The sequence below is a fragment of the Zalophus californianus genome, chromosome 4, assembly GCF_009762305.2.
Source record: "Zalophus californianus isolate mZalCal1 chromosome 4, mZalCal1.pri.v2, whole genome shotgun sequence".
NCBI classification, from domain to species: Eukaryota; Metazoa; Chordata; class Mammalia; order Carnivora; family Otariidae; genus Zalophus; species Zalophus californianus.
In genome coordinates this window covers 29,081,155-29,099,708 of record NC_045598.1, presented here as the reverse complement: position 1 = coordinate 29,099,708, position 18,554 = coordinate 29,081,155, and the positions used below count along the sequence as shown (strand labels likewise).

At 50.7% G+C, this 18,554-nt stretch overlaps 1 protein-coding gene across 3 annotated transcripts; it reads right to left on the bottom strand.

Moving 5' to 3' along the window:
• Positions 1 to 3,975: 3,975 nt before the first annotated feature.
• On the bottom strand, positions 3,976 to 18,473 carry CDCA8 (cell division cycle associated 8). Of its 3 annotated transcripts, XR_003524544.2 has the most exons (12): positions 18,369 to 18,473; positions 18,089 to 18,201; positions 17,840 to 17,968; positions 16,019 to 16,059; positions 13,526 to 13,598; positions 11,421 to 11,500; positions 10,100 to 10,164; positions 9,132 to 9,227; positions 7,880 to 8,006; positions 7,033 to 7,119; positions 4,657 to 5,968; positions 3,976 to 4,076 (listed from the first exon to the last, which is right to left on the bottom strand). XR_003524544.2 is itself a non-coding variant. In XM_027621274.2 (11 exons), exons 2-11 carry the CDS (start codon positions 18,183 to 18,185, stop codon positions 5,924 to 5,926), a joined length of 840 nt encoding a protein of 279 aa, XP_027477075.2. In that variant the 5' UTR covers positions 18,186 to 18,201; positions 18,369 to 18,473; the 3' UTR covers positions 4,614 to 5,923. The 3 variants fall into 3 exon arrangements, 2 of the variants coding, with proteins under 2 accessions (XP_027477075.2, XP_027476994.2); XM_027621274.2 differs by lacking the exon at positions 3,976 to 4,076 and having other exon boundaries at positions 4,614 to 5,968; XM_027621193.2 differs by lacking the exon at positions 3,976 to 4,076 and having other exon boundaries at positions 4,614 to 5,968; positions 18,089 to 18,226; positions 18,369 to 18,384.
• Between the last annotated feature and the right edge of the window lie 81 nt (positions 18,474 to 18,554).

Sequence of the window (18,554 nt, the reverse complement as noted above, 5' to 3'; positions counted from 1 at the left end):
TGGGCCAGCCCGGGTCGGGGGGGGGGGGTGGCGCAGAGGGAGCGCTGGGGCAGTCTGCCACTGGGAGACAGCAGGTGAAGAAGAGCAGGAGACAGAGCCGGAGGGGAGCAATGGAGGGAAGCCAGGAAGCAGTCAGCCATGGAGGCGAAGGGGCAGTGAGTGGGGCTGTGAAATGCAGGGAAGCCACGTGAGCAGAGGGGGTGGGGGCGGCTGTCAGGGGCTCTTATCCACGCCGTGCTGTTCCCAGGGCTGCCTCATGGAACGGCAGGCCGGCAGCTTGCACCGCCCAGCTCCGCTCAGTCCCATAGGCCCCCGGGGCTAGGAGTCGGAGAGCAGGGTGTTGGCAGGGTTGGCTCTTCCCGAGGACTTAGGCCTCTTTGCTGGGCTCTCAGACGGCGTCTTCACCCCGCCTTCCGTGTCCACATTTCCCCTTTCAGAAGCACACCAGTCGAACCAGACTGGCCCACCCGAATGACCTCCCTGGAACTTGACAACCCCTGTAAAGACCCTGTGTCCGAATAGTCACTTTCTGAGGTACCGGGGTTAGGACTTCCACCTGTGAATTTCGAGGGGGACATAATTCAGCCCCTAACAGTGGCCTTAATCGTGGGGGGCAGAAGCCACGTGAGAGGATCGAGGAGTGGAGTGTGGGAACCTTTTGGGGCGAGTGGCAAAGGGAGGAAGGTGGGATAAGACAGTGATCAGGGCGGAGTGGGGGTGTGGGCTGAATGCTGGAGCGCCGCCTGAGTGCTCACACGTGTGCACGCATATGCACACACGCACCACGTGAGCCCTTGCCCTTTCCGGCTTCCTAGTGCCTCTGCTCTCCCTAGACCGGGCTGTTCGTGTTCACAGCTTGGAGAAGGTGTCGTATTTATTTGCCTAGGCCAGGGGGAGTGTGTGGGGCTGGGGCTGGGGCTGGGGCGGCAGGGTGGCAATAAAGAACACCCCTTTCCTCCGTTCCTGTGCTCGGAACCAGTTGAGCACCGTTCACCGGGACAGACGGAGCACAAGATACCGGCTCCTTGATAAGGCTGACTGGAGAATGCTGCTTACCACGTTTCTTCAAATCGAAGATGCCGTTGAGTGTGAGATGTACCACTAAGAAAACATCACAGCCAATTCAGCTGTGTCATGCCATCTGGTTGGAAGATGCATCCCGATTTCAGAGACGTTAACATGGATAAAATGTACGTCTTCGATAAATGAGTTGTGCTGTATTGGGACAAAGGGCCTTTCTCTGAATTAGACCCACCCAGTCCCAGGCTGAGCCAGGAAGCTGCAAGCCTCGTCTGCCCCGGGCAGCTTTGCCGGAGCGTCCTGCAGGGTGGGGAGCAGACCGGCGCGCACCCCGCTTGCGAGCAGGCGGACCTGCGGGACAAGCCAGGTGGCGCCAATTCAAGCAGGTTGTTCCGTTCAGGAAGTCGCTTCTTTCCCAGGCGGGGCGGAGTGAGTGAGCAGGTTGGGGCTGTCGGCAGTGTTGCTCTGTGGAGGTCTGCCTGAGTGGAGGCATGGAGCCGAGGAATGGGGGACCCCCACCGACCCTTCACACTGCACATAGTAAGTGCTTACTAAATGTTAGGATTAGCAAGGTGTAGCAAGGTGCACGGGTAGACATACAGTATATGGTGGGGGGTTGAAATGAACACCTCCGGGCAGCAGGGCTGCTGACGTGGTGTGACCCCCTATTTGGTCATTCAGTGAACCCAGCTCCTACCCTGTAGCAGCCACTAGGAAGTTAAGAGCTCACGGCCTAATGGGGGTCAGTTAAGTAAAAAGCACGAAAGGCACAGCCAGAGGGATAAATCCTAGGTGTTGTGGAAGTCCTGGGGAGATGCAGGAGGGCCCGGGGGGGGGGGGGAAGCCGTGTAGTGCCGTCACTGCCCTTACTCAGCATGACTACGTTCTGGGCTCAGCTCCTCCCTCGCATCGTCCCCTTCACACCGCTCAGGCCTCAAGCAAAACTCCTCACTGTATGGAGCCCTCTCTTTAAATCTCTTGGTGCCCTTTGCCATCTAGACTCAGGCTTCTGCCAGCATCTTGAAAGAACCCAGCTAGTCTCCTCAGGGTTCCTCCCTGAAGCCTACCAGCATCTTGTGGGCAGATTATGGTTCTCTCAAGCCTCGCTCCAGGCAATATGTGTGGACTAAGACTGCTCATGGAAGTTGAAGAGAAGGACTAGAAAACCAAAACGAGATGTTTCCCTGCTGCAAGCGCCTTACACCTCCTCCCAGATAGGCTGCATCTTGCCCCTTCTCCTCCCTCGCCCACTGCACTCATCCTCGACAGTCCGCTGGGGCACGGTGAAGACAGAGGTCTGATTTGAAGGCGTGTAGCCTTGGAGAGTGTCCCCTGCCTCCACCCTGATGGCTCTTAGCACATTGTGGCACACGGCCCTGAAAGTTTGCAGATGGGGAGCTGGGCTCTTCCCAGTATCTTGGTGCCAAGGGTGTGTTCTGGGCTCCACCATCTGCATCATCTGAGGATCGGAAGATGCCAACTTCATAGACCCTAAGATCAACTAAGGGAAAGACGATGGCAGAGTGTAGAAGGCAAGTGCAGATTACAGCTTACAACGGGGATGGGGGGGTGGGGGGTGGGCACTGTTTAACTGGGGAGGTGATGCAGGCGGGGGAGGGGGGGCTGGGGTAATGCCTCATCCTGTGACGGAGGAGGCAGGCGCCTGAGCCAAAGCAAATTGGATTCCAGACTCCCATGGAGTGCAGAGCCCAACGTGGACCCCAGTTCTGACCACACTCTCTCCTAGTGTCTCCGACGCCTCCCATTTCTGAAGCCTCAGGAATGATCTACTAGTAAAACCTTCAGCACATATGTATCATGTTGTATTTTAGGTGTGGGTCAACAGCTGTCAATGTGTGAAATTAGAAAGGAAAACACTTCCCAGAGCTTGTGCACATGTGGGCACGGAGACAGTTTTCCATCGCATGCAAACTCATCGGTGGCAATGGGGATCGCAGTTCCTTTGAGCTACAAAGTGTGTCTGACGCCGTGAACGAGCGACGCTTAGGTGAGGTCCTACCATTCACATCCCAAGAACTAGCTCTTCATACGAATAATTTAACTCTTTGTAAGGCCATACGTTTGGAATTCTTTCAACAGGAAGCCCCAAGTAGGGCTTCTGGAAAGATCAGGAAGCCTGCAGGGCCAAGAATGAACCTGGTGTTTATTGAAACTCTAGGACTCTTGGCGGCTGCCTCAGGTGCCCTGGTAAAGGGGAGGACTCGGAGCCCCATGCTCCCTCCAACCCAGAGCAACTCTGCTTTTATTCCCTTCATCCACACAGCAGAGGGTACAAAGTAAACTGCCTACCGGGGCGAGGCATGTAACAAAGGGAAGTGATCTACCAGGGGTTGTTTTGAATGGGGAGAGGATTCTCTAAGGAAAGCTGCTCTCCGCTCCAGCTGGCTGCTATCAGATCTTATTTTTTGGAGGCTAGCATTTTTGTGAAATCTCGCAATTTTTAAATTGTAACTAACTTGAAAAAACAAAATCCAGTGAAAGTAAGCCTGTTTGGTTTGTGGGCTGGCAGTATGATTTAAATTTTCTTTGCAACATCCCAACCCTGTGATAGTTCAGACCATGCTTTAAATCGGGGGATGGGTGGGGAATTCATTACCCTCCAAGTCCGCCCCTTATATGGAATGAAAGGCTGCTCTATCTTCATCACATGACTGGCACCTGTACGGCACCTGCTACGTACTACACATTCCCTACACCTGGGTTCATTTAGGCAGTGGTGCAAGTGGAATGAAATAGGGTGAGGATGGCTCTTGGTCAAGCAGGTTGGGTCCTAAGTGTTTCCTTGATACCAGGCTCTTCTTGACACCGCCCCAGATGATAAAGGAAAAGGTGTAAGCTTCAGGTTTGGTGACTGAAAACGAGTGACCTTTATTCCAAAGCTGTCACTGACCACAGGATCCTTCCCCATCCATCACTGTCAGTGCCAGATGACCGGGCTAGATGAGCCATTTTTATCTTCTGCCATTAGGTCCATGTGGATCGTTTTCAGTGCAGAAAGAATTTTAGGCAGGCAGATCTGCCAGAGCCCTGGAACTCTGGGAAGCGAGAAGCATGAAAACTGCATTACCTGTGCCCCTGCTTTGTTGCAGGCCAACAAGCCTTGACTCTACGTGTAAACTATAGATAGCCTAGAGACTTCCCATGTTTCAATTTCTTGCTCATGAACAAATGTGTTGGGGTAAACCTACTTGGGGTGGGTTACCTATGGCCTGCGTGTTGGGGTGAGGGCTCCATCTTCAGATATGAGAGAGATTCTGCCTACAGGAAGGTTTCCGTATCTTCTGAGGAAAGCAGCTGCTCGGAGCCCCCCCACTGGGATAGCTTCAGCTCCCAGATGGCCTCTAGTCCAGGTAGCACAGCTTGGAGAGGACAGGCAGGCTGAATATCGATTAAAAACGAACCAACCCGGGTGCCTGGGTGGCTCAGTTGGTTGGGCGACTGCCTTCGGCTCAGGTCATGATCCTGGAGTCCCGGGATCGAGTCCTGCATCGGGCTCCCTGCTCGGCGGGGAGTCTGCTTCTCCCTCTGACCCTCCCCCCTCATGCTCTCTCTCTCTCTCTCTCTCAAATAAATAAATCTTTAAAAACAAACCCACAATTTATTGAAAACGGGTACCTTTCAGTAGCCCTAATTACAACAGCTTAAAAGATGCCATTAATCGGGAACACGATATGCACAAGTTTCAGGAAAGGGAGAATAAAACAACTTGAAACAAGGAATACAGCTACAGGACTGGATTGCTAGGCGGGTCACAGAGCAAAGTGACACGGAGTAGAACACAGCCACACAGGAGGACACAGTGAACTCCCAGTTCCCATGTTTTTGGACCACATCTCATGATTCGCCAGGGCAGAGGTACAGGCTGGGGCACAGGGCAGGGACCGAGGTATGGAGTAACTAGCTGATGCCCGGGGCACAGGCCAAACACGTGGAATGAGGCCACCAGGCAATTTACACCTGCCCCCCAATGAACCCCATAAGAGGGAAGTGTTCTCTGCAAAGTCTGTGGACCTGGCAGGGACCACTGGACCATGGAGAGCTTAGAGATAGTTCCTCTGCAGCTGGTCACATAAAACCCTAGACTAAGCTAAGCCCTAGAATGCTCTTACCCAAATTCCTACCAACTAGAGAGGTAGAGGTGCCAGACATGGAAGCTGCCTCCAAACCAGTTTTTGGTCTTCAGTAAAGGGATAAATACAAACCGCGGTTCCACAATCAGCTTGGAAAAAACGACTGGGCACAGCGGGTGTTCAATCCCGAAGCCCCGTTTAGTATCCACCACAGCGGAAAGCAGGGATGGGGGCCGCCGGGCTGAGATGGGCTCAGCTGTGGCCGCTGCTGGGACACGTCCCATTCTGCTGTCCTGTCCCCATTTGTATGCTTCCTCCCAGCTCCCTGGACCCGTCCTCTCCCCTCAGAGAGCTCTCACTTCTCTGAGCCTAAAACTCCCAGCCTCGAGCAACACGGAGCGGAAACGGCAGATGCAGAGTTCTCTGAGGAGGGGGAGCGGGCAGTCTTCCTGGGGACCTGAGGTGCTCCCACGCCACTGCCACTGGAGGACAGACAGGATGCCGGGTTACACAAGGCAGAGGCGGCAGTTCTGAGAGCAGGAAGGAGAATTCTGCCAGGAGAATGACAGGAAATCTCGGCTGCACGGATGCAGCAGGCAGTGGGGTTGGGAGGCGTGAGCAACAAAGCTTTATCTAACCGATGGGGGAGCAGCGTGTCTCCCCACTTCCCAAATTCTCCCAGAGGAACACCACTCCCTGCTCTGGAACTTCACACGCAAACAAACAGCCGGAAGGGAAGAGGTCTCCTCAGAGGCCCGGAAGTGCCCGTTGAGGGTCCATCGAGTCAGGTTTGGCTTCTCGGCGCGGCAGCCTCATTTGTGAGTCCGTATGCTGCTGCAGATCTGGGCGAGGCGGCTCTACAAAGGGAAGAGGCGGGTCACCGAGTGAAGACAGCACTGGCCATGCCTGCCTGGTAGCCACTTAGAGACTCCCCTTGGGTGACACTGGATTTGGGGTTGGCAAGTCTGAGTGAGCTCAGCCCTCCGTTCTCTGTACCCCAAACGAATGAACTGGCCCGAAACCCCACTTCTCGTCTGAACACAGGAGTAAAATAAGACCTCAGATGAGCCGGCAGGGCTGGTGGTGCAGCTAAGGGGATGAACGTCACCAGATCTGGGTGGCCGGGTATGTGTGGGACCTCGGCGCGGGGCTGGCTCCCCTGGATGTACCCTTCCCAGACCCCCTGAGGGGGGGCGCCGGGGGCAGCCATGTTTGCACAGAGGGCTCCCATCCCCCACCTGGGACGGCACTGACTGGACCACGGGGGCCCATCTGACCAAAGCTGAACCAACTCAGTTCCCCTCCTGAGGATTGAAGGGGAGCCAAGAAGCTGGACAGTCAGTGCTGGGCATTAGGGCAGCGACGTCAGGGTTGGGAGTGTGGCTGCCGGAAGCCGTGTGCAAGCCAGTACTGAAGGAGAACGCACCGGGGCGTGGAGGGGGTTCTCTGTGGAGAGGGAGGGATGATGGAGTGTCACAGAAGTGCACGCATGGGGGGGCCTCAGAGACAGAGGCGCTACGGGAGCCGGCGCTCCAGAATGGGGCTCCGTAAACGCCTGTCACCGAAGTTCCCACGGCTCCAGGGGCCTGGCTGTCCAGCGCTTTCTTTGATTCTGTGGGACTCCTCGGAACAAGCCCCTCCCTCCAGGAAGCTTCCCTCCCTGGCAGTCGATCACGCCTTCGCATAATGGCACCAACTGCCCGAACGAGGCAGAATTTTGATTCTGCTGTGGAACTTTTGCGGCAGGCACCCCGGGACAGACTGAAAGGCAACATCAGTTCAGCGACAGAAGTGCTGCTAAAAATCCCTTGGGAGAAAGACGACAGCACAATGCTAAGTGTGAAGCCCAGGCCAAAAAGACAATCCTAGGGACAGCAAGCTGTTGGAGGTATCCCGTTGTGCGGAGGGTTACAAGACTCACGGAGAGTTTCTTGATGTTTCCCAAGGCCTCTGGGTCCAGCTGTGCGATGTCCATCCTCTGCAAGTCACTCGCCAGTAATCGCATGCTCTGTGTGGAGAGTAGAGTGGTTCAGTTGCCGTGTTCCTTGAGGCAGGACCCTGCACCCAGTGCCTCAGTGTGCCCCAGGGGTCCCCTTGATATCCTGCACTTTTGGGCAGGGGGAGCGGGGAGCGGCGAGGCAGTTAGGAGGTAATGACGTCAGTGTTCTCACTGGCCCGTGGCTGGCCCACCCGGGGACTAAGGGCACGGACATTAGCTTAGACGTGCCCTGCAGACATATCTGAGATACACCTTCCTTCCCTCCTAGGACCCAAGGTCCGCAACTTGCTCTACCCAGCTCAGGGCAACTGGGCTCAGCCCAAGTCAGAACCCCTCCAAGTTACCCGGAGTGGGAGACACAGCTCATGTTCCCCTTCCTAGAGCACACACCCTGATGCTGCCTTCCTCTGCACTCCCTTTAGTATCTCCCTTACTGCACGTGTCCTGTGACCCTAGACTTGACTGTGAACCTATCTCGACTACTGAGCGGCTTCTCAAGAGCAGGAATCATGTCGTCTATACCTGGGGCCTGCCATAAGGCAGGTGGCCAAATGTTAGCTGATGAACAAACGGAACATGGAGCCAGGCAAGGATCCCAGCCTGGGCCTCCAGCCGGGGTGAGAAAACTGGTTCGGAGTCCCGCAGAAATGTGCACATCAGGATCCATGTGACCCAAAGGACTGTGGGGGTGAGGAGTGGGTGATGGGCCAAGGAAAGAAATGCCCAGGGAGCTGTGCGTGGCGGGCTGGCCTCCCTGTGAGATGCTCACCTCTCCACCGCCCACTGGCACTGTGAGGAAAATCTCTCTGCTGTCGGCAAGAGGGCTGCCATTCACGGAGATGTTGTAGATCCGCTCTCTGGCTGCTGGAGTACGCAGGCCCGGGGTCTTGAAGACCCTGCGAAGTGGGAAGATCTCTGTCAAGATGGCTTGGCAGAGTGAGTGACACAAGGCGCCATGAGCTCTTCCAACCCCCATCTGGCCTCAAGCTGTAGTTTTCAAATCCTGCATTTCTAAGAAGGCGAGTTCTAAATTTAGGGCAAAAAGTCTTTTTAAACGATAATGACTACACACAGCTGGAGAAGGGAGCGTGTAATGATTAAACACGCATCTAGCCAAAGTCAGTTCTTATCCATGGAAATCTTAGGTCCCAAGCTCTGCATGGACACCAGTCATCCATCCATCCACAGAGCTAGAAATAAACTATGGTTAATGCACTTCCAAGAGTGGCTAAGTGCTTCCAGCAAGAGGAATTTTCCAGGGTCAAAAAAGGAGGATTCAGAGATTACATCATTACATTAATTCCCAAATAAACTTTCTCAAGACAGTTAAAATCCTGCTACCTGTTTTTCTCTAAATGTCCTTTGCTTTATGCACATGTGAAAAAAGAGTTCAAGAGTGGGAATTAAAAGAAGTCTTCCTCCCTCTCCTCACCCCAGAGATCCCGACTTTCAATTCCTTATGCCTTCCAGAAACATTCTCTGTATATAGACACAAATGGGATCATTTAGGACACAGTCGTGCAGCGTGCTTGGAGACACCCGTGGTCATGACGCTGCTCCATCAGCACATACAGAACTGCTTCTTTATGGCCCCAGAGCATTTCCTATCCAGTTGACCAGCCTGGTGGAAGACATTGGCTTCCAGCCTGGGTCACACTAGTCTCCCTGGTGTGATGTGGTGCCCATTCTCACTCTTACCGAGGGTATAGGAGAGTACCTACCCATTTTGAAAAAATATTTTTGTTGGTCAGAAACAGAAGAGGCAGAACGAGAGTCACTAGAGGCCTCCTAGTCCTCAGAGGCAGAATATTCTCCTCTCATCAAATAGACTCATTTTGTCGCTGAAAACAGGTGAGCCTGCACTCAGGGGAGAGGCAGACACTAGGAAGCCCAGACAGCTACCCTCTTCCAAGAGGGCTTGCCGGGCCAAGGAGTTGAGTGTTTTCCCACATGCCCTTCTTATGGACTGAGGTGAACTGCTGGGCTCCCACCCAGGTGCAGGCGCTGCCCCCATTACTCACCTCGAGTCAAACCTGGGGGTCAGGCCTGGAGTTGGTTTCACCATAGACAACTCCAGCCGGCCCACAGCTGGGGTGATAGTGTTATAATGGCTTGACCTGCAGGTGAGAAGAGGCCATTAGGTGCACAGGTCCCACATGGAGGGCACTGACCATGTGGCTGCATTCCGAGAGCCTCATGTACACTAACTCGTGCAGCCCTCCCAACAACCCGGGACACATGGCTGTGATCCTCATTTACAGCCGCAGAAACTCGAGCATAATGAGTCAAACAACTTGGCCAGGATCACACAGCCCATGAAGGTGGGGCCAGAACTCTGAAGCTAGGCAGTCAGCCTCCAGAGTCCGGCCTCTCAGTCAGGCTAACGGAACAGGAGGAAGGAGACAGCCTCTCGACACCCTGCAGGCCCCTCAGCCAGAGTTCCTGTCCTCTTTCGAGGGACACCTCGAAAGGGAGAGGTGTCCACCGCTCAGGGAGAGTCTCCTTCACAGACACACATCCCAGCCACTACATTCTAACCTTCTTGAGATGTGGCCTCCGGGCCCCATCCCAAATGGTTTAGCAGGGCCCAGCATAATTAGTTCAAGTCGATGGTGATTCTTAACTGACTAGGACCAAGAGGAACACTTGAAGAAACAACTATAGTAGGTAGGTGAAAGCCACTTTGTGACTGGCCACAGGGGAGCTCTGCACGTGGGCTGTCAGGCAAATGAACAAAATTTGCAGCACTTATGACAGGTTTCTGGTCTTCACTCTCCCTGGTGGCATTAAAACAAACAAAAAAAGTCGGGGAGGATAGAGGACGTGGGCAGAACTGGAGAACGTGTTGGGTCAGATCATTTCTAGAGGCCCGTCCAGCTTGGAGACTCAAGTTCAAGCCACAAGAACCCTTTCACCCCCGTCTCTGCCATGAGGGATGGGGCTCTCCAATAACACCAAAACACACACGGACGTTTGGAAAACCCGTCACCTTTTGCTTTTGCCTTTTCCTTGTACGGACTGGGTTCTCTTCTTGGATGGAGGACACTTTTTGACCTGGATTCACAATCAAATGACACTGTGGTTATAAAAAGCCCCAAAAAGGGGAAAGTGAGGGAGGGTAAAGGGTAAGTAAGAAAAGGAGGGGAGGGGGACCCACTCCGGAAATTGGGGTTGATGAACATGCGCTCTATCTCCCAGAAGTAAGTGGCTTAAGTAATATGGAATGTGACCGATCAATTAAGGACTTCCACCACCTGGGTCTTCAAAGTAGAGGGTTTTGGCCAAGATTAAAGGTAAATCTCTTTTAAACTGACTGCAGCCTGGCCGGGACCCCCCACCGCTCCCCCATGAAATGCTGCTGTGAAGGTCACTCAGGCCATCCCGGGGTGCCCAATCTTCCCTGCTGCTCTGGCTGTCCCTGCACAGGCTGCGCATGAGCCCCTCCTTCCAGCTTCCCCCCAGGTGCCCATCCTCAGCCTCCCCCTCCACGCCCTCTCTGCACAACCTCATGGACGCCCACGCTGGGTGTCAGTGTGCCTCTATCTCCTACTCCTTCCTGAGCTCCAGGCTGAAATTTCAGAAAAGGATAGATCCCTCGACATGTCAAGTAATTGGCACCCTGGCTGCTCGCCTTCACCTGAACCCAGCACTGCTCTTCCTCCTGTGGGCCGCCTTCCACAGATGAGGCGAGCCTAAGCCAGAGACGGATCAGTCATCCCCGCTTCCTCCCTTCCTCCACTGGTCCTGCTCACATTTGTCAAAACCATCCCTTCTCTGTGTATAGGATCTGGGCCTCAGTTTAAGAATTACAACAGCCTCCCAACTGGTTTCCTTGTCTCCGGTTTTTCCCCTCTCCCATTTGTGACTCACCATGACCAACCTGATGAAATGGAAACTTCCGAGCCTGGCACACAAGGCCATTCATCGTTGGGCCTTCCTGTACGCAGATCACCCACAGCTTACAGCCCTGTCATCCCCAACAGCTCCCTGTTCCTTAAATGGAACTTGAAGGAACTTTCCTACCTCCTCCTGGGCTTCCCTTCCCTTTCTTCTCCAGCTAGTGAAATCTCCCTCACTTTTAAAGGCCTGGGTGTACCCTAAGCAGGGAGGTAAAATTTGATAGCTTCCTCTTCTGCCTTCTATGTGCTTTATACACACTTCTCTGATCGCTTTTGTTATGAGCCATTTAAATGGGTTCTTCTCTACTAAACAGTGAACTCTGGTGGGTGGGGTTGGGCAAGAAGAGGTTAGGTATTTTTGTTTCCTTGTCTCCTGTCAGCTCCTAGCCCCAAACCCGAGTGCCTACTTACTCTTGCAGTTTGAAGATTCCTGTTCTTATTTTCTTCTTCTTCTTCCACTATCATTTCATCCACTTTCATTATCTTTCGTGCTATAAGAAACAGTTTTAACAAAGTGATCTTTCTCATAGGAATAAACTTTCATGCATTCACATTTCTTACAGGAAATAAAACATATGCAATCTTAGGCTGTAATCAAGAAATAGACTTTGAATATAAACAAGATGAGTTTTTTGTTTTTTTTTTTAAAGAGGGTTTAGACAGAGAAAACTAACCAGACTGGTTAATGAAGCCCATGTGATGCCCAGCGTTCCGGTGAGAGCGCAGACGCTGGACTCTGCTAGACTTGAGCATGAGGCCCAGTCCTAGCACTGCCCAGGTCATGGGGCTTTCACTGTGCTGCTTCAGTTTCCTCATCTATAAAAAGGAGTAGTCACTTCATAGGGGTATTATGAGACCTGGGATGTGCTCCACAAGAACAGCATCTTTGTTACTCTTGTTTCATTTCCCCTAGAATTGTGCCTGTAAGTGTTTAAGTGTCTGTGGAATGAATGAACATAAAGCCCTTTGGACAGTACTGGACACATGTTATAAGAAGTACTATTTATTACAGGGGCGCCTGGGTGACTCAGTCGTTAAGCGTCTGCCTTCAGCTCAGGTCATGATCCCAGGGTCCTGGGATGGAGCTCTGCATCGGGCTCCCTGCTCCATGCGAAGCCTGCTTCTCCCTCTCCCACTCCCCTTGCTTGTGTTCCCTCTCTCACTGTGTCTCTCATTGTCAAATAAATAAAATACTTTTTTTAAAAAAAGTTTATTTATTACAATAAAATATCATTTACATAGATTAGAAAAAACTTTCTAAGCACCGCAGCTGTTTAGTGATGAAAGTTAGTGTCTCACTGCTAATCTGTACAACCATTAGCCAGCCAATCTTGAGCAGGGAGTCCACAGAGAAAATTCAGCATCTGATCATGGAGCGGGGTGGGGGATCAGACGAGACAAATTTTTAGCTTTTTACTTCCTGACACATTAAATAATATATTTATCTTTTTTTTTTCCTTTCTCTTTTTGGAAGTAGCTTATAATGTAATCAAAGCCCAGTGGTCAAGAGGGCACAAAAACAATTTTTACTGTTGGCTGACTCGGGTCCTGGTGTGTCTGTTCCCAGGGATGAAATCAGAAGACCCCCTCCACCAGCACTTGAGCAAAACTTGTGGAATCCAGAAAAGAAACCGGTATTACCTAAATGTGGAGATAAGCCAAAGTGAACTAAAAGACTGTAACTAGGAGGCGCTCCAGGAACACCTGAGTCCAATCATGTCATCACCTCATGGAAGCGGCACTGGGACATGACACCGGCAAAGCAAAATCCTCACGCTCTCCTCACGCTACAAGGCCATTCGGATGGGAAGCAAGATGGAATAAGAACTGGACAGTGCTTCTGGCCCAACCCAGTGGAAAAGTGCCCTGGTTTGACCAGGGCAGCCCCAAAATCCAGGCCCTGGGTCAGGCCTGTCCTCGCAAGATGTGGACGCACTGAGCTATGAAAGCTTAATGACAGTAACATAAAGTCTGTAACAGAGTGCATCCTGTCCTGGTTCCACGCTCACCAATTACAACCGGGCTTCCCAAACACGTTCCCTCTAGGACAGCATTTCTCAGCGTGTGGGGCATGTGGGAGAGATGATTTTCCGCAGCCGGGCACTGAATCCAGGAACGTGGGGTGGCGCCTGGAGGATACCGGCCCTTTCACAATTCTCTCTCAACCCTTCTGATCACATGGGACTGCCTCGGCGGGCCTTACCACCATGTTCTGGAATGCCTCTCAGGCCCACCAACCTCTTTAACTGGAGCAGCTGATGGCAGTCATGGCTCCCACACAGCTTTCCCTCTCCCTCCACTCTCACTCTTGCTCCCACATTGGCCGGGAGCTTGCGCACTATTAGTCCTGCATACAATTAACTCAATGCAGTGGGCCAAAATCACATTCTTGGATTTGCAAGACCGAGGACCAGGCATTAGAGGGAAGAGGCCCCACCACTGAGGCCTCTGAGCAGCCAGCCAACCACCTGGCCTCCACTCTCCCAGTTCAACAAGGGGTTCTAAAAAGTACTCACTTTTGGCAGATTTCAAGGGTGTCTGAATAGCTTCTGCTGTTAGTCTGTTTATTTCTGTGATATCCAGGTCGGCCTATGACAAACACAGTCAGAAAACACCAGGCATATTCCATCAAATATGGGGAATAGTTTAAGACTCAAAACAATTAATTTCAAAAACATTATTTATTACATGCAAAAGACTGTTATGTATTAGTCATAACATGATATAGTGAACTCCTATAAATGCACAATACAACCCAAGAGCTAAAACATTGCTGATTACTTGCTTCTAGCTCCGTATTCTTCCCTGTTCTATTTCCTTGTCTTCCTCCAGAGGTGACCACTATCATTCCATTTGCTTAAAAGAAAGCGTGTGTGTGTTTTGTTGCATTTTTTTTAAACAAACATATATGTGCTTAAATAATATTTTATTTGGTTTCGCTTCTGACCACTATTTGTTGGTGTAGTTCATTTGTTTTTCAATGCCATGTAGCATCCCACTGTGTGACTCTATCACAATGAATTTCTCCAATCTCCTGTCAACAGTCTTTTGCTACTCCAAACATCTTCTACATGTGTCTGATGCATGTGCCCAAGTTCTCTCTTGGCTGTAGGGATGGCGCACTGGAGGGTTGTTCCACCTATTATGCCAAATCATTTTCCAAAGTGGTTGCACTTCATTATGTCCCATCGGCAAACAATACAAGTTGCTAATGACTCACATTATCTACAATTGGTGCTGTAGTAGACTTTTTTCCAGTCTAGAGAGTCAATAAGGTTTTCTGTTGCACCCACGGGCCCTTCAAAAAGGCTTCTAGTCGCTGCCATTCTAATTAAATGTGTTCCCAGTGGTGACTACCTATGTGAATGAGAATAGCCACAAGCAGGCATGATTCTATGCCTTTTCCTTGCAGGGCACATGTAAATATCAGAAGAGTTGTTATAGACTAGGGATGACAGGTTTCATCTCCAGACTGGTAGGGACTCCATGGAGTGCTCAGAAGAGCATCCTGAGGCTGTCCAATCTTAGCAAGAAACAGAGCTCTAGATTAGCGAGGTCTGAAATGGCTGATGGAATAGACAGTGGCCAACTATGTGCCATCTCTAGAAATAACTGGCATGTTATGAAGGTATCGGTGGTGGCAGGCCACTGATCACCTTCGTGCAGAAGAGTTAACAGGCCTAAGACGGATATCCATAGAAGGGCCTGTTTGCACGGATGGGCTGGTGGCTTGCATGAGAACTTGGATTTTAGGGTTCCCACCATTCCCTGGTTAGAGTGGCTCTCTGGGCCTAAGCTTTGTACAAACAACATGGCTTATGCTGCATACCTGCTTTCCTCTTGGAAGTCTGGAATTTTGGTACATGCTAGGCAGAAGATGCCTATGTGACCAGCCCCCAATAAAAATCCTGGGCATTGAGTCTCTAATAAGCTTTCCTGATAGAAAACATTTCACATGTGTTGAAGTAAGGTGTCCCATGTGACTCCACTGGGAGAGAACTCTTGGGAGCTTGCACCTGGTTTCCTCTGAACCCAGGTGCTCAGGCACCTTTTCCCTTTGTTGATTTTGTTTTGTATCCTTTCACTGTAATAAATCATAGCCATGAGTATGACTATATGCTGAGCCCTGTTGAGTCTTCCTGGAAGTGGTCTTGGGAGACCGCCACATACCTAATCTTTATGAACTTTTGTGCCAAAGTATCAATCCTTTCCTGAGTTCTAAATCATATTAGCTAAGGCTACAATTCTCTCAGCTTGGTATGATGATACTGGCTATTTCATATTACATTAGAAGCTCTCTGATTTGTAGTTCTATATGTCTGATTAATTAGAAAAGAGGGTGATGTATTAGCTAATGAGTATAATTCACCTCAGAGGTAAGTCTTGAAACATTAGATCTGGGTGGGTGGAGGCAGGAACATATTACAAAGAAAGAGAAAGCCAGAACTAAGAATGTTTTACTAGCTCTTGATTTTATTTTTCAGTGATCCCCACTCCTCTCCTACAATATTCACCCCCAAATTCTCTTTTTCCTGATTGAACAACTGGCTCTGAAACACCTGTAACTTCTGAGGCCAGTAGAGATCTGCTATTCCATGCTACTATGAATCCTTGGTAGTCAGGTCCCTTCAAACCCTGAGATTCCAAGAGATTCTAATAACGCATAGAAGAATGTAGATTTTTGGGGTCTCTGACACCTAGCAGACCAGGCCATTAGGTAATGACCCAGGGGCTTAGAGGGACTTGGGCTTGAGGCTTCTGCTTTGCCTGAGAGGTCAGGGCAGAGAGCTACAAGGAACCGGCCAATAACAGAACTGCCTCCCTCTGTAGAACTTGACAGTATTTGGGCTTCACGGACTCAGCATTTGACCACCATAGATCTTCAGTTGACAAAAACAGGATATGTCCCCTGCGAAACCGCTTCCATAGTAAGCACCCTCTGGTTGGACTTTGTGACAGGATTAAACTTAAAAACTAACCACAGTTCCAAATTAGGACAGATCACTTACTGTTGCTGCCTCTTCCAGCGCCTGTTTGTTCCCTCCAAGGGCTTTAAAAAGAACATTTTATTTAGTTACTCTCAGATCCTAATGATAAACCATCTTCCCTGATATAACCCGTTATCTGTCTAGAACTGGACCAGATTAAGCCCTGGCTTCAACATTCAAGGAACTTTACAACCTTGTTTAATTTTTCTCCACATCTGGCTGGCCGCCTTATCACATATTCTAGCTCCCACCACACCCAAGTCCTTATTTCCCAAATGTGCCGCCATCTCTCATGACTCTGTGCCTTGGCACTTATTATTTCCTCTACCAGAAATGCTCCTCTGCGCCTGACAAATTTCTAATTCATCTTTCAAAACTCAGTTCAAATCCAAAAGTCTTTATTTTTCTATCACAACAGATTGCGCCGAAGTGCTGAGCTAGTTGCTCACCCTCATCATACCCAACAACTACTCAGAGCTGTTTAAGTGTCCACCCTGCCTTGAACTGAATTCCTTGAAGACAGTTTCGGGCAAAAATATGGCATGGGGTAGGTATGTAGCCAATGTGTGTTGAATGAAGAGGTCTGTGCAAGTTGTAGATGTAGAATAAAGTTCGGTTAAGCCTCCTTCAGAAACTCTCATAGTGTCCTGTAGAACGGTTAAGAATTCACACTTTGAACCAGAATGCCTGGTTTAAATACACTCTGCTACTAACTAGCTTATGAGACCTTGAGCAAAGTAACCAACCTCTCTGTGCCTTAATTTTGTCATCTACAAAAGAGGAACAATGTTAACAATGAATACCTTTGTTATGAACATACAATTAGTTAACATATGCAATACACTCAGGATAATACCTGTCTGGCATAGGAAGCACTATATAAATGTACCTACTGACCACTACTCTTTCCCTTTTCTGGTACTTATAATTTTGACTATATAATCACGTGTGCACTTTTAAAAGGATCCTCCTCTACTAACTCATAAGCTCCTCAGGGTAGGCAACATCAGTGTTATTTCCCAAAGCATTTTCAGCCCCTAGCATTGTGACTGAGACATGCTCAATGAATATTTGTAGAAACATGCAAATAAAAGGGCAAGTCAAAGAATCATTAAATATCTATTTGAATAGAATGCGCATTTCTATTCAGGAAGGAGCCTACGAAATGGGTAATAATAAGGGAAATAGGAAAAGGGTAACCCAGCAGAAATGAAAGCCTCTTGCATGTCCTTGGACATTTAACAAGGGAGTGGAGAACAGGCTGCAATTTTTCTCTGGCCAGAAAGAATAGAGTCCTTGCACTTCACAATTTGATTTGCTCATTTTTTAGTTGACAGTTTCCATAAGATGCAGAAAGCACTGCTTGGGGGTTATCCTCCCATCTGAGCTCTGGTAGCAAACCAAGTTATTCATTTATTTGTTTTTAAATGATTGGACAAAAGTATTTAAAAGAGAGAGAGAGTGTGTGTTTTGTGACACATGAAATTCACACAAAATTCACTTTTCAGTGTGTCCATAAATACATTTTACTGGGACACACACCTGCCCATTCATTACAGCTGTTCTGGACATATAACAGCTTGAGTTGAGTAGCTGCAATAGAGAACCCTCTAGCCCAGAAAGCCTAAAGTATTTGCTATCTGCTCCTTTACAGAAGACGTTCGCCTACCTGCCCGGGTAGATGACGTTAAGTACTATGCAGAAAGGTAAAGCAAGGAAGTGAGATAAGGAGCGGGGTAAGCGGTAAGGCTGCAATTTCCTTAAAGTGATCCTGAAGACCTCACTCAGGTGACCACAGAGGCGCCCCAGGCCGAGGCCTGGGGAAACAGGAGCAGCTCTTACCAAAGTAGTCGAGCCAGTTCATCTCGCGCAGCGCCTTGGGGAGCCGCAAGATCTCGATGTTGTACAGGTTATCCATCTCCTTGAGGAGGTTCTGCCTGTCCGACTGAATTTGCTTGGATCGTATTTGCACTGCGAGAGGGCCAAGCCGACAGAACACGGGTCACTGGCGGGTGAACGGCGCCTGGAACCCGTGCTGCCCGCACCCCAATCCGCCGGCACCCCGCGATCGCCCCGGGCTCCGCCCCCTACCTTCACGGTCGAAGTCCCGAAGAAAGGAAGCCAGCTTCCGGCTCCGAACCGAGTTGGTCTTGGCCACCCGACTGCCGCCCTTCCTAGCCGGAGCCATGGCGCTTGGGTGGAGGCTGAGGGGAGCGGGGGATGCAGCCACTGGGGGGTCAGCGGCCGAGGTTGGGGAGGGAGATTAAGGGGGCCGCGGAGGAGCGGGAGAGGGCGGACGGGCGCCCCACGGGGCTAATGGGGGGGCCCTGCCCTTGCAGACCCGAGCATAAAGGAGTCGCGAGGCACGTACCTGCGTGTCACGAAACGGGTTGAGAAAAACCTCGCCGCTCCAGCTGAGGGGAGGGAGCAGCTCCGTGCCTAACCGGACGTGCGACGGCCGCCACCAAATTCAAACTGCCACAGACTGACCAATGAGAAGTCGCCGTCTTAGGAGGGTCCCATAGCATCCAATCACAAGGAAGCTCCGCGGCCCGGC

What these genes read in the sequence shown, in the direction of transcription:
- CDCA8 (XM_027621274.2), bottom strand. Translation starts at nt 18,185, where the DNA reads ATGGCTCCGGCTAGGAAGGGCGGCAGTCGGGTGGCCAAGACCAACTCG. An exon ending in TCGGGACTTCGACCGTGAAG is followed by an intron (nt 17,969 to 18,088) that starts GTAGGGGGCGGA and finishes GCCCTCTCGCAG; the next exon opens with TGCAAATACGATCCAAGCAA. An exon ending in ACCCTTGAAATCTGCCAAAA is followed by an intron (nt 11,501 to 13,525) that starts GTGAGTACTTTT and finishes TGTTTCTTATAG; the next exon opens with CACGAAAGATAATGAAAGTG.